The following is a 15,478-nucleotide window of genomic DNA, read 5'->3' as shown; positions in this document are numbered from 1 at the left end:
AAGGAAAAAAAAACAAGAGTGCATATCAAAGCTACGGATTTCCCAGTAGTCACATATGGATGTGACAGCTGAAACATAAAGAAGGCTGAGCTCTGAAGAAATGATGCTTTTGAATTGTGGTGCTGGAGAAGACTCTTGATATTCTTTTGGACTGCAAGGAGCTCAAGCTGGTCAAGCCTAAATGAAATCAACCCTGAATACTAACTGGAAGGACTGTAGCCAGAGCGCCAATACTTTGGCCACCTGAAGCGATGAGCCAACTCATTGGAAAAGACCCTGATGGTGGGAATGACTGAAGGCAGGAGGAGAAAAGGGTGACAGAGGATGAGATGGTTGGACAGCATCACCAACTCAATGAACATGAATTTGAGCAAACTCCAGAAGATAGTGGAGGACAGGGAAGCCTGGCATGCTACCGTCCATGAGGTGGCAAAGAGTCAAGACACAACTTAGCAACTGAACAACAACAAATTCACACACACAGAGAGATACACCATGTGCACTTTCCAGGGCACAGCCTTAATTAGAGCTTACTTCGTACCCACGATGGCGCTAGACCAGTTATGTTACTCTTCCCGTGTTATAGATGGGGTCTCTGAGGCATAGAAAAAATAAATAATTAGCCCCAGGATGCAGACACAATGAGTATATGGTGGAGCTGGGAACCGTGTGATCCTGTGACATTAAAGTGCCCATTATCTCCATGCCAAACTGCCTTTCTGCTTTCCATGCCCTTCTCTGTTACCACAGCCTGCCTTTAAACAGAGGTGCCGTGCCTCTGAGCTCAGGAGGATCCTACCCCGCTGCGGTCATCATAAAGCGTAGATGCTTTGGTCAACCCAGGCCCCGGAAGGACCAGGACTGCACTAGCAAGCAAACTAAAGCCCTGGACTGGAGAGATTATCAAGGAATCAGAAAAGGTCTGGGCCCTCCGAGAGCTCATAGTCCAGTAGGGAAGCCGGAGATTACAAGCATCATCACCCACATAACATACCATTATTTACTGTCTTAACTGTCTTAACTGCTGTGAGGGAAACACACAGAGAGCTATAAGAATGTGTAGCCAGAGGCCTGACTGGGTGTGAGTGGCTGGGGAATTCCTCCCTGATAAAACCCTAAGGTTAAACAGGAGGAAGACAGGGAGCACAGGGGAAGGAGGGGTGCTGAGCCAAGCATCTCCTCTCTCCACTCTGACTCTCTGCTTCCGGCCCCAATCTGCAAATACGAAAGAAACTGCCATGCAGCTGACACTGCCTTGCGGCACTCAAGTTAGGCAGAGGGTCTGAACACAGCCCCACACCTAGTGTGCATCAAGGTCCAAGGGCATGAGCTCAGAGAGCCAGAGTCAACAGGTCCAGGCACTGACTACTGGTCCTACGTCTATCCAGTGCCACCCCGGGGGGAGGAACTGCATCCCAGTTGATCAAGGCCTCTGTTTAGCTTGGTAGGGCACTGCATTTTGGAAATGGTTTCCTTAGGAGTCACATATAAGAACAGAAAATTCAGAAATTGGCTGGAATCCTAAAACATATAATCAAAATTTAAAACAAAAACAAAAGCACAGGCTGATGGCCTTTTCCTGCAAAACCTAACTCAAAAGTCAGGTTGTAAAATTTTAATTATAACTCAAAAGTTCAATGGGCAACCCCTGAGGAGTTTTGCCGAGGCAAAGTTCAGAGAGCCTGTTTCTTCAGAAAGACAATTACACTCCAGAATGCGCTTCACTCATCAAGCCGGTAGAACAACCGCTTTTCAGATATGAATGTTCCACTGTTGGCGCTTTATCTGATGACTGCTTTAGTTTAGTTTATTTCGCAGTTAAGCAAGAAGTAAGTCTGCCTCACTGATCATGTCGCTATTTTACCTATTTGGGATAAGGCCTTTATTTCTCTGTTTTAGCCAAATAAAATAAATATTTTAACTCCCATAGATTCAACTTGCTCTATGCTTATTAAATACATACATATCAAATATCCAGCTCAAAGAATACTGAACCTGGAGTCAGACTGGCTGGGCCACTAGCCTTTGATGTAAAGCAAATTCCTTTCCCTCATTGAACCTAACTGTCTTGCCCAGTAAAATGAGGGTACGCTGCTCTAGAACCGAGGTTCCCAAATGCTAGGATTTTACCTTGGAATCCACTAGGGAGTTATGTTAAAAATGCAAGCTCTCCAAATCCTCGGTTCAGGCAGGACTCTGAGATCCTTCCAGTGCCAGCATCCCATGACTTTCTGAAATAAGGCTCAGCAGATGAAAATATAACCACTTCCCTATGAAGGATGAATTTCTGAATTTCAATTCCCTTACAGAATTAGTGTAAAGGAGGGGGGGAGCTCAACACTTGAGAGAGAAGGTTGTGTAACACAGAGAAACAGCCCACACATGCTCTACTGGTCTCCAAGAGATTTCTAAATACACATTTCAAGCCGCCTAATTAGTAGAGGTCTGACTAGACACGTAAATGATTGTCTAAATCAGGGGATTCTCCACTGGGTCCATAAACTCTCTGCATCTGAATATAAAACCTGTGTGTGCACAAGTGTCTATCTTACTTTACTTGAGAGAGGATCTGCTGCCTTCATCTCCCTCAGAATCCCAGTTCTGATGACTGCCAGATACAGCTCTGAATGAGGCCAGCCACACAGACAATAAGGCCATGCTGGTTGCTGTGAAGAATACAAAGGTGACGAAAACGCAGCCTCCTCCTTCAGACACGGCTGTGGGAGGGGCCGGGGGGCGGGGTGGAGAGAAGCGCACACCTAAGTCAACCCCAAGGCAGAGTAAGGAGAGGACCTCGAGGGGTTTACCAGCAAGACGTTTGGGAGTTCAGAGGAAGTGGTTTCCTTCCTGCTCAAGCAACCAGGCAGAGTGGACAGTTAAGCCGGGTGGGGCTGCAAGGGTGGGGAAAAAGTGTTTTTACGGATGTGTAGAAATGAAGAGGGTAGGCACAGTGATCACCATTCCAATGGGCTGAGTCACCAGCTGAGGCCCAGAGAGAAATTAGCAAAAGGGGAATAACTCGTTTTGATTTGAGAGTGTGAAACAGTGGCTCTTTAATACTTATAAACTGATACAACCTCAACGATACCATTTGCAGTTTGGCTATGGTGCCAATTTAAATCTGTGCCAATGAGAAAAGAGAAATGTTTCTTAGACGATGGGTAAAGATCAACGGTTCTCAAGCACTCCTCATAAACCAGATGAAAGAGGTAGTCTATCCCACTCTACAGAAGAAGACACCATAGACATCCTATCCTGTGACTGTAATCACTAACCTGGGGATTCATGAAGTTCTCTGCACATACCCAAGGCGAACTTCACAACTCCACTGCTTATACAAAATGAGGGAGAACAGTACAGACGTCAGCCAGCACACAACCTTAAGGAATGGTGTTATCTTTAGTTATTAGATTCATGAAGACTGTTGAATGGCAGTATCATCTAATTATACTTGGGCTCTAAGCAGCTTAATCCTGCAGAACTACATGAGATGGATGAGAACAAGGAGGCTGGTAGAGAGGAAAGCAGTCGACATGGCAGAGGAGTGTTGCGCTGTGATAAAAGTCTTCTGATGACCCCAAGGGAGGCTCTACATAAGAGCGGAGGGGGCCACTGAGACAGGATTGAGAGCCGCTCACCACGCAGCTTTAACTAAGGTTCCACAAGGAATGTGGTCTCTATAAATAAGTAATGGAGACGACACTGGCAAGATGAAGAAGGGACAGGCTACCCACTCCAGTATTCTTGGGCTTCCCTGGTGGCTCAGACAGTAAAGAATTTGCCTGCAATGCTGGAGACCTGGGTTCGATCCCTGAGTTGGGGAAATCCCCTGGAGGAGGGCATGGCAACCCACTCCAGAATTCTTGCCTGGAGAATCTCCATGGACAGAGGAGCCTGGCGGGCCACAGTCCATGAGGTTGCAAAGAGTCAGACACGACTGAGGGACTAAGCGCAGCATAGCACAACCCTAGTCCCCTCACAGAAACTCCAACTTTGCAACCATCTATAGAAGGGTTGTTAGCATCCCTGAACCCAGGGGTAAGGTTGTAGCATCACAACAGAACACAAAAACTGAGAAAAAAATAAACTACACTAAGAAAGGCAGGGGCTTCCCTGGTGGCTCAGCGGTAGAGAATCTGCATGTCAACGCAACAGGTTCAATCTCTGATCAGGGAATATCCCACATTCGGCAGACAGAGCAACTAAGCCTGTGGGACACCACTACTGAGCCTGTGCTCTAGAGCCCTCGAGCCCCAACTACTGAGCCCAGTTCAGTTCAGTTCAGTCGCTCAGTTGTGTCCAACTCTCCTCGACCCCATGAATCGCAGCACGCCAAGCCTCCCTGTCCATCACCAACTCCCAGAGTTCACTCAAACTCACATCCATCAAGTTGGTGATGCCATCCAGCCATCTCATCCTCTGTCGTCCCCTTTTCCTCCTGCCCCCAATCCCTCCCAGCATCTGAGTCTCTTCCAATGAGTCAACCCTTCGCATGAGGTGGCCAAAGTACTGGAGTTTCAGCTTCAGCATCATTCCTTCCAAAGAACACCCAGGGCTGATCTCCTTTAGAATGGACTGATTGGAGCTCCTTGCAGTCCAAGGGACTCTCAGGAGTCTTCTCCAACACCACAGTTCAAAAGCATCAATTCTTCAGCGCTCAGCTTTCTTCACAGTCCAACTATCACATCCATACATGACCACTGGAAAAACCATAGCCATTACTGAGCCCACTTGCCACAAATACCGAAGCCTGCCCCCCTGAGCCTGTGCTCAGAAAAAAAGTGAAAGTGAAACTGAGGGTCACTCAGTCATGTCTGACTCTCTGTGACACCATACAAGTCCATGGAATTCTCCAGGCTAGAATACTGGAGTGGGTAGCCTTTCCTTTCTCCAAGGGATCTTCCCCATCCAGGGATAGACTCACGTCTCCCACATTACAGGCAGATTCTTTACCAGCTGAGCCACAAGGGAAGCCCAAGAATACTGGAGTAGGTAGCCTACCCCTTCTCCAGGGTCTCCTGCCTTGCAGGCAGATCCTTTACCAACTGAGCTATGAGGGAAGCCCACAAGCCCCTGCAATGAGAAGCCTTTGAACCACAAGTAGAGAGTAGCCCCTGCTCATCACAGCCAGAGAAAAGCCCCCACAGCAACAAAGAGCCTGGACAGTCAAAAAGAAATTTTTAAAAAATTATTTTTTAAAAAAAGAAGAGTAGGAAGAACAGCTTCACTTCATTCTTGATAAATGAATTATATTTTAAAGGATCATGTAATGACTTATAAATAGTACAGATATATGGCATTATTTTCTTATGCATTAAGAGCATTAATCTCTTAAAAGATAAGCAGAATGAATAGCCCTATTCTTGTTTTGAAATTCTTTCTCTCTCTCAGATTCTGAGTTTATTTCAGATGGCCAGGTAAGCAGTCACGAGAGCATAAGGTAGGGTGGCGGCCTGGCAGAGAGGAAAAGGCTAAATGGAAGCCATGTAATGTGGGAGCCTAGAGAGGACTTGTCAGCTCCTGGAGGATGGGAGTCAAGAGTGACTGTGCAGTTTCTGGTCCTGGGCATTAGGACAATGAGGGTGTTATTAACAGGAGAGGAAGCGGCAGGGATGAGCCAGCTCCCAAGTTGGGTGTGAAGGATTTTATGTATTCTGTCTGTCTATCTGGCTTAAGTAAGCCAGACCAGCCCCGCTGACAACACTGCCCCAGGACAAGAGTGAAGGGCAGGGCAGAACCTCAGCTCCATGCTCGGCCGTGGACCAAGGAGACACAAACCATCAGAGAAGGACCTGTGCAGTTCCGAGGAGAATCACAAACTCCTTTAGATAACTGACCACCTTCATAGCGTGCTTCCAGACTTGTCTCTGAGCTTAGCTCACAGAAGGTGTTACACACGCATCACTGATTCTCCACAGGGAGGCCTCTGCAGAGCAGAGGAAAAGGGCGGGGACTTGATGCTATGACCGGACTTAGAGTGCCTTCAATCTGTTCCCCATTCTGAAGACCAAAGACAGCCACTGCCCCAATCCACACACCCCTGCAAAGAGAAAGAAAGAAAAGAAATCTAACCCATACAACCGGGGAGAAATAAAGACTGATAGGGAACTCTGAGATCATCTCAGGCAGCCGACTGTTTTTAAAAATGAAGAGCCCAAGACCTACAGAGGTGAAAGCACAAAACTATTTATGGGCAGACAGAATTCCCCCGTCTCTCCTTCCTATCACCTGAGAGCAGATCAAGAAGGATGCTCACTTCCTCAGTTCAGTTCAGCTCAGTCGTGTCCTACTCTGCGACCCCATGAATCACAGCATGCCAGGCCTCCCTGTCCAACACAGTTCAAAAGCATCAATTCTTCAGCGCTCAGCTTTCTTCACAGTCCAACTCTCACATCCATACGTGACCACTGGAAAAACCAGAGCCTTGACTAGACAGACCTTAGTCGGCAAAGTCATGTCTCTGCTTTTGAATATGCTATCTAGGTTGGTCATAACTTTTCCTCCAAGGAGTAAGCGTCTTTTAGTTTCATGGCTGCAATCACCATCTGCAGTGATTTTGGAGCCCCAAAAAATAAAGTCTGACACTGTTTCCACTGTTTCCCCATCTATTTCCCATGAAGTGATGGGACCAGATGCCATATCTTCATTTTCTGAATGTTGAGCTTTAAGCCAACTTTTTCACTCTCCTCTTTCACTTTCATCAAGAGGCTTTTTAGTTCCTCTTCACTTTCTGCCATAAGGATGGTGTCATCTGTGTATCTGAGGTTATTGATATTTCTCCTGGCAATCTTGATTCCAACTTGTGTTTCTTCCAGTCCAGCATTTCTCATGATGTACTCTGCATGTAAGTTAAATAAGCAGGGTGACAATATACAGCCTTGACGTACTCCTTTTCCTATTTGGAACCAGTCTGTTGCTCCATGTCCAGTTCTAATTGTTGCTTCCTGGCCTGCATACAGATTTCTCAAGAGGCAGGTTAGGTAGTCTAGTATTCCCATCTCTTTCAAAATTTTCCACAGTTTATTGTGATCCACACAGTCAAAGGCTTTGGCATAGTCAATAAAGCAGAAAGAGATGTTTTTCTGGAACTCTCTTGCTTTTTCCATGATCCAGCGGATGTTGACAATTTGATCTTTGGTTCCTTTGCCTTTTCTAAAACCAGCTTGAACATCTGGAAGTTCATGGTTCATGTACTACTGAAGCCTGACTTGGAGAATTTTGAGCATTACTTACTAGTGTGTGAGATGAGTGCAATTGTGTGGTAGTTCGAGCATTCTTTGGCATTGCCTTTCTTTGGGACTGGAATGAAAACTAACCTTGTCCAGGGTACAGCAATTTCACCTTCAGTGGCTGAGATAAATACCACAGGAAGGCACCCGGCATTATTTGCTTTAATTGCTATAGGAGAGAAAAGCCTGGAGGTGGATATGGAAAAAGGAGGCACATTTTCTAAGCTTGTTTTCACTGAGGTTTCCTGTATCTTTTAACAATGGCTCACATTACTAATTATGTTACTCAACTAGCCACTTTTAAGAGAAACAGTATCAATACATATCTTTCTTTATACTGAATCTGAAATCTGTATACAAGGTTCACTTTAAAAGTAAAAAAGAGGAAGGAAATCAAGATCATATGTTCACTCTGAAATGTTTTGTGTGTCTTGAGCAGAAGAAAAACAGAAGCCCTTGTTGTAACTCATTTCCCATTTTGTAACATACATTTAGGAGGATCTAAAATCATAAAACTCTCAAGAGTCAGAAATTAAATTTCAAAAAGAGCACTGGCTGTCTTCACCAGTTAATATCATCAAAAGACTCAGTATGGCTAGAATTTATGGGAGAAAAACATAGATAAATCAGATTTTATTAAGAGAAAAATAGACAATGATATAAAGCTCAGTTAACACAGAGGGCTTTTAAATTCACTTTGAATAAAAATTTTCTACTCACATAAAATTTTGAAGAAGACACAGTTATCCATTTACCTTAATCTCACCTTAGTAGCCTAAGGAAAATTTCTAAAAACAAAAAGTGTTAAAAAAAAAATCTGTATCTAGAGAGACAATTAACTAAGGATCAGATCCTTATTCTGATGTCTGTTCAGTGATTTCAAGAAGTCTATCTAGAAATTCTTCAATCTGCACTGGAAACCACAGTTTTGCTTGAGTTATGAGACACAGGAAAAATATGCATATATTTTAAGCCAAAGCTATAAGAACTTTCAAGTATTCCTAATAAGTGTAGTTACCAGAACAAGACCACATGGAAAGTAATTTAACAATATCTGGGTCTTCCCTGGTGGTTCTGATGGTAAAGAGTCTGCCTGCCAATGCAAGGAGTCTTGGATTTGATCCCTGGGTTGGGAAGATCCCCTGGAGAAGGGAATAGCAACCCACTCCAGTTTTCTTGCCTGGAGAATTCCATGGACAGAGCCCTGAGGGCTATAGTCCATGGGGTCACAAAGAGTCGGACATGACTGAGTGGCTAACACACACACATCAAAATCACAAATCCACATATCCTCTGACCCCAAAATTCTATTTCTGAAAGTATATCTTATAAATAAACTTGCACATAAACAAGGTTATTTACAGCAGCAGTACTTGTTAATAGAAGAGTAGAAATAGTCCAAATGCCACTAAGAGAACACTTGCTAAATAAATCATGACAGTTATACAGTGGAAAACTATGTATTGGCAGAGATGAATGATAAAGTACCTTTTACTGTATGAAAAATACTCAAAACATTAAACAAAAAAATTCAAGAAACAAAAATGCGCATTATATGCCACATTCTAAATTAAAAGGCAAGCAGGGAAAATAATAATTTATGTTTGTTTCTAAAGAGACATTTTTAGACATAAATTTAAAATAAAGAAATTTTGGAAGGATACATAAAAAAACTGGGGCGGTAAAGAATGAAATAGGAGGGAGGTATTTTACTGTGTAGCTTTTCATTCTCTTCAATTTTTGAACTATGTGACATTACCTACTCAAAAAATTAAGTAATTTTCAAATAGCAAGAGCTATCTAATTAATGTTCAAATCACTCTATTAAATAAAATGCTTCCTTATAACAATGAGATATTTAGCATATTCTCAAACAAACCTGACCTTTGAATCTTTAAGTGAAAATGAAATTAGATGATTCTTGTCCTTACTTCTTTAAAAGAAGTGTTTTTATATATCTTGCATCAATGTAATATGTTGAGTACTTTGATCTAAAAGACAATCCCATTTCAATGTTTTCATGTTAAATCTGAACTTGTGACTGATATAAAAACCAGCCAAATTCCAGTAATGCAATTAAATTTTCAGAACTTTCCTATCTCAACAATGAAAATACCCATACCTTTGTCGGAACGGTTTTTCCTCCCATGGGGAATTCGGTTAAGGCAAAGAATATACCCATCTGCTGTCACAACAAAGTGTTCCTCACTAGGGAATCCCCAGTGAGAGATAATTTCACTCTGTGGAGCAAAGGAGAAGACAAAATGTCAATGACTAAGTTTTATTTAAGTAACCAATCATTACTGAAATTTTAGTCTGCTCAATCTAGTAGCCAATCTCCATCACAAGAGTACACCCTCCACTTGCTTACCCCTGCATTCTACTCACAGACGCTTAGTTAAACCTTGGTTTCACCATTCTAACATGTTCTGCACCAAGTGTGCCTTATTTTACCATAGCCTTGGGCTTCTTTGGTTCCATCCTGGCTCCCAGGCACAATAAACACTTCTTTCTTTCTTTTCTAAGTATGCCAGTTAATTCTGTAATCTACAATTTTCCTTGTTTCAAGAGGCCCCATCCTGGGAAATGAAGGATAAAAAGTATTCATCTGTTTTTAATCAGTGGACCAATAAATCTACACTAGAATGTCAAGGTAGAGTTGAACAAGATAAAATGATACAGACCCAGAGCAGACCACTATCTTGTACATCTTAAACTAATTCAATGCTATATGTCCATTACATCTCAATAGAACCAGGGGGAAAGATGAAAAGGAATAATGATCAAATTCACATAAGGAAAGATCCATGGGGCAGTTAGGTTCTCTTTCTTCTTTTTTATTGACAGAATGCTCAAACTACTGCACAACTGCACTCATCTCACACACTAGCAAAGTAATGCCCAAAATTCTCCAACCCAGGCTTCAGCAGTACATGAACCATGAACTTCCAGATGTTCAAGCTGGGTTTAGAAAAGGCAGAGGAACCAGAGATCAAAAGCCAACATCCACTGAATCATTGAAAAAGCAAAATAGTTCCAGAAAAGCATCTACTTCTGCTTTATTGACTATGCCAAAGCCTTTGACTGTGTGGATCACAATAAACTGTGGAAAATTCTGAAAGAGATGGGAATACCAGACCACCTGACCTGCCTCTTGAGAAATCTGTATGCAGGTCAGGAAGCAACAGTTAGAACTGGACATGGAACAATAGACTGGTTCCAAGTAGGGAAAGGAGTACATCAAGGCTGTATATTGTCACCCTGCTTATTTAACTTACATGCAGAGTACATCATGAGAAACACCAGACTGGAAGAAACACAAGCTGGGATCAAGATTGCCAGGAGAAATATCAATAACCTCAGATATGCAGATGACACCATACTTATGGCAGAAAGCGAAGAAGAACTAAAGAGCCTCTTGATGAAAGTGAAAGAGGAGAGTGGAAAAGTTGGCTTAAAGCTCAACATTCAGAAAACTAAGATCATGGCATCTGGTCCCATCACTTCATGGGAAATAGATAGGGAAACAGTGGAAACAGTGGCTGACTTTATTTTTCTGGGCTCCAAAATCACTGTAGATGGTGACTGCAGCCATGAAATTAAAAGACACTTACTCTTTGGAAGAAAAGTTATGAGAAACTTAGACAGCATATTCAAAAGCAGAGACATTACTTTGCCGACAAAGGTCCAGCTAGTTAAAGCTACGGTTTTTCCAGTAGTCATGTATGGATATGAGAGTTGGACTATAAACAAAGCTGAGTTAATTAAATGGTTTAATGAATTAATGGTTTTGAACTACAGTGTTGGAGAAAACTCTTGAGAATCCCTTGGACTGCAAGGAGATCCAACCAGTCCATCCTAAAGGAAATCAGTCCTGAATACATATTCATTGGAAGGACTGATGCTGAAGCTGAAACTCCAATACTCTGGCTACCTGATGCGGAGAACTGACTCACTGGAAAAGACTCTGATGCTGGGAAAGATTGAAGGTGGGAGAAGGGAACGACAGAGGATGAGATAGTTGGATGGCATCACTGACTCAATGGACATGAGTTTGAGTAAACTCCAGGAGTTGGTAATGGACAGGGAGGCCTGGCGTGCTGCGGTTCATGGGGTTGCAAAGAGTCGGACACGACTGAGCAGCTGAACTGAACTGATAGTTGATGTTTAATATGTTTGAAGTATACAACACAGTGATTCATAATTTTTAAAGGTTAAATTCCATTTATAGTCATTATAAAATATTGTCTATAGTCCTTGTGCTGTACAATATATCCTTGAAGCTTCTTTATTTTACACATAGCAGTTTGTACCACTTAATCCATTGGGCAATTGTTAATTAGGAGCTCAGTGGCATACAGCTAACTCAGTTATCCAGAAAACAATGTAAATAAGTGCTCATGATTCTCTCTACCACAAATATTTGAAAGGATTTAAGTTCATCATTCTTACAGAAAAAAATTAAAAAGGAAAAATGCTTTTAATTTTATAAAACCTTAAAAAGAAAAAGTCAGGAACAAGAGATAAAATGTAACCTTAAGACCTTGATAACAGGTTGCACTCTCTTGACTGACTATAAATTTATCAAAATCTCCAAAGCTGCCTGATTCTTCAGTTGTGTCACTGTTTTAAACCTGCTGTTTTCTGTAGCAATCTACACTTTTCTGATATTTTATGCCTAAATAAAGTATCTCCAGATTTAATTGTTTGCTTAAGATTAATAACTTTGAAATGTTTCCATTACTTAAGGGATTATATTTTTGCTTTTTTATTCTAACAAAATTGTTTTCAGATACTTTGATTTTTGTATTGAACTGATTTTTGTATGAACACTGGTAATCTGTTCTTGTTCAACACATTCAGTATTAACATTCTTCGGAAGTTTTAACACTTTTTCATTGTTGTTTAAACAAATTCAGTGAGATTTTAAAATGAAATGAATGTCTAAAAATATCACTTACCTTATTAAGAAGTATATCATTTCATCAGTAAAAAGAGGTTTGTAAAATACACATTACCTAGTGGGTAAAGTCCAGCTAACTGAACTGGAGATTCAGAGAACAAGCAAAACATAATGAGAATAAAGAGAATGGAGTTTGTAGCTTCATGTAGCTATGTAACTGGATTTCAGAAAATAACATTAATCACAGATGCGTTTCAAGAAGCAGATGCCTTTAAGAAACTTACCACATTCATATTTGTTTCAGGATCCACAGGTGTCTGCTTCCATCCAGATGCCTGGGAAGGCAGGGTCCCAAGGACCAAACAGACCAGCAAACCCCAGAGCCACATTTTCATTCTGTATAAAACAGTCTGTTGTTATTTGCCTACACCAATTTTACTACACAAAATTACATTGGTAAATAATGCTCCCATCCAAGGTTCTTAACCAGTTTACGTCAGTGAAAAGTTAGGCAAAGGGCAAATACGGAACAAATGACTCAAGCCACACCTCAAAGAGAAAATTCAGGAATTCTTTTTAACTGGAAACCTCCCACCCACCACCCTCAGTTAATTTGTGACACATGGATCCCAGAACACCCACCCACCTCCTCACCACAAAGTTAAACGTAATGTTCCTGGAGCAAGAGCAGAAGAGAGGACTCAGAAGAGAATATGTTGAGAAAAGGGGAAGATCCCCAAAATTCCAGAGCCTGTTAACCTTTCACCTTTTCCTCTCTAACTGTGATTTAAGTGTTCTGAAGTTCAGCTGATATGAACTCCTATTCTTGCTAGTTATTCACTTCCCTTCTTGCACAAAGTTACGTTAGGATTAGAATTTGTCACCCAAAGGGAAAAAGTGAAGTGAAAAAAATAAGAGAGCATGCAGAGGAAATAGAAGGAAAGACGACTGCCCCTCTCTGCTTCTGAGACCCTCTCCAGGGATCGACACAGACCATATAGTTCTAACAGTGACGGCACAAAATCACAGCACAGCAAAGGCTTTGCGGATGGATATTAAAGGGAAAATGAAGTGACTCTTCCAAGGACACGCCGATGATTAGAGGCCAAAGTGGGACTACAGCCCCAGCCTCCCACATATTTTAAAATAAATATAGTCCCTTAAAGACATGAATGATGGCAGACGAATGGACAAGGAAGTTGTGGCACATATACACAATGGAATATTACTCAGCTATAAAAAGGAAGACATTTGAGTCAGTTTTAATCAGGTGAATGAAACTGGAGCCTATTATTCAGACTCAGAAAGAGAAACACCAATACTGTACATTAACGCATAAACATGGAATTTAGAAAGACGGTACCAGTGACCCTAAATGCAAGACAGAAAGACACACAGATGTAAAGAACCGACTTTTGGACTATGTGGGAGAAGGAGAGGGTGGGATGATTTGAGAGAATAACATAGAAACATGTATATTACCATATGTGAGACCTGTGCAAGTTTGATGCATGAAGCAGGGAAATCAAAGCCAGTGCTCTGGGACAACCCAGAGGGATGGGGTAGGGAGGAAGGTGGGAGGGGGATTCATGATGGGGGGACACACGTGTACCTGTGGCTGATTCATGTCATGTATGGCAAAAATCATCACAATATTGTAAAGCAATTATCCTCCAACTAAAATAAATAAATTTTAAAAAAATATATGGATGAGTGTATCCCAATACAAAGACTTGTATAAAAATGTTCGTAACAGCTCTATGGGCAACAGCCAAACACGAGAAAAACCCAAACGCCCTGAATGGGTGAATGGATCAATATATTATGATATACACATACTACAGCAATAAAAAGGAATGCACACAAATAACATGGATGAGTCTCAAAATAATTATGGTGAGTGAAAGACCATTGTCCCAAGCACATGATGCCTGCAGTCGCTCAGTCGTGTCCAACTCTTTGCAGCCCCATGGACTATAGCCCGTCAGGCTTCTCTGCCCATGGAATTTTCCAGGCAACAATACTGGAGTGGTTTGCCATTTCCTACTTCAGGGGATCTTTCTGACCCAGGGATTGAACCTGCATCTCTTGCGTCTCCTGCATTGGCAGGAGGGTTCTTTACAAAGCCAGATCAAATAAATACACATGATTTCATTTCTATAAAACTCTAGAAAATGCAACCTAATCTCTATTGACAGAAAGCAGATAAATGGCTGCCTGGGGAAATGAGGGGCAGGAAGTAAGCACAGCAAAGGGATACCCAATGCACAAGGAATCCTTTAGGGGTAATGGACAGGTTGACATTGAACAATCATAGTTTCACGTGTATAAACACATCAAAATGCATAGAATGTACATTCTAAACATGTCCTGCTAGTATTGTATGTCAGTAATTCAAAAGAGCTGTTTTTAAGATGGGCTTGAACCCAGTATTCCACAAGTCTTAAGAAACTGGTTCTCAGATGATGGCAAAAGTGAACTAGCTCCCTTCTGCTGATGCATCTCCTGCTGGTGATGGAGTGATTTCTCCCAGCAGTGGTGAACCTGCAATTTCTAGACAGGAATGGATATTATCTTGAATCTGTACAGGCAAAGTCACAAGTTTGCATTTTTTCATGGTAGTTAGGAAGGGCTGTACAGTTCAGGTCTTTATCATAAATACAACCTTCCCAAACCCCATTATTACTACGGAATACCAAGCAGATTGAAAAAGAAAAGTAAAAGTTTGTAACCACAGTTTCAAATAGTAACACCTCCAGTGGCAGCTGCTTTTCCACTCAGTACCAATGCTCCCAGATCTGGGGCAGCTGTCCGCAAAGAAAGCTCCAGAAAGATAATATCTGAAGCTACTCAACTAGAAAAATCATCCAACTGATTTTTCCCTCCAACAAAACACTGGACAGTTTCTCAACAAATGAGTCAAGTAACTGTTATAGGATGATGACTAAGAAGATCAAGGAGAAAAAGCCTCCTCCAAGATGGATTCAGTAGGCTCTGCAACTTTATCCCAATTCTTTTGGTATTGTTAACAGCCCAACTAAGTACTTGTCTGTCTTCATTTTACACAAGCCTGAGGGCAGAGCCAGTCTCTGGGTCAACTCTGAACCCCCAGGACCCAGCAAAGGGTGGACACACAACAGATTCTGAAAAACAGGATTGGGGCAGTCCAGAGTTCAGTAGCTGAAGAAAAGATAAGCTCCAAAGCAGCTTGTTATTCAGCTAACAATAACAACACTAGTAACTGTGACTCCCATTTAAGCTCTTGCTATGCTCCAGATTTCTCAGGCAGCGCTTCGGTCCTACTCTGTTCATTACGCCTCCTACAACTCTCTGCAGTACCGTTAAA

General features: G+C 41.9%; 1 protein-coding gene across 2 annotated transcripts in view; it reads right to left on the bottom strand.

Moving 5' to 3' along the window:
- The window catches only part of LIPA (lipase A, lysosomal acid type), a 41,916-nt gene that overhangs the window by 25,793 nt on the left and 645 nt on the right, over positions 1-15,478 (bottom strand). For both annotated transcript variants that reach the window (XM_018041263.1, XM_018041264.1), the window contains exons 2-3: positions 12,417-12,528; positions 9,352-9,469 (exon numbers count right to left, since the gene is read on the bottom strand). In XM_018041263.1, coding sequence (XP_017896752.1) covers positions 9,352-9,469; positions 12,417-12,527 — 229 coding nt within the window. In that variant the 5' untranslated portion in view covers position 12,528. The remainder of the gene's footprint in view (positions 1-9,351; positions 9,470-12,416; positions 12,529-15,478) is intronic.

The sequence above is a fragment of the Capra hircus genome, chromosome 26, assembly GCF_001704415.2.
Source record: "Capra hircus breed San Clemente chromosome 26, ASM170441v1, whole genome shotgun sequence".
Classification (NCBI taxonomy): domain Eukaryota; kingdom Metazoa; phylum Chordata; class Mammalia; order Artiodactyla; family Bovidae; genus Capra; species Capra hircus.
This window is presented reverse-complemented; position numbering and strand designations above follow the sequence as displayed.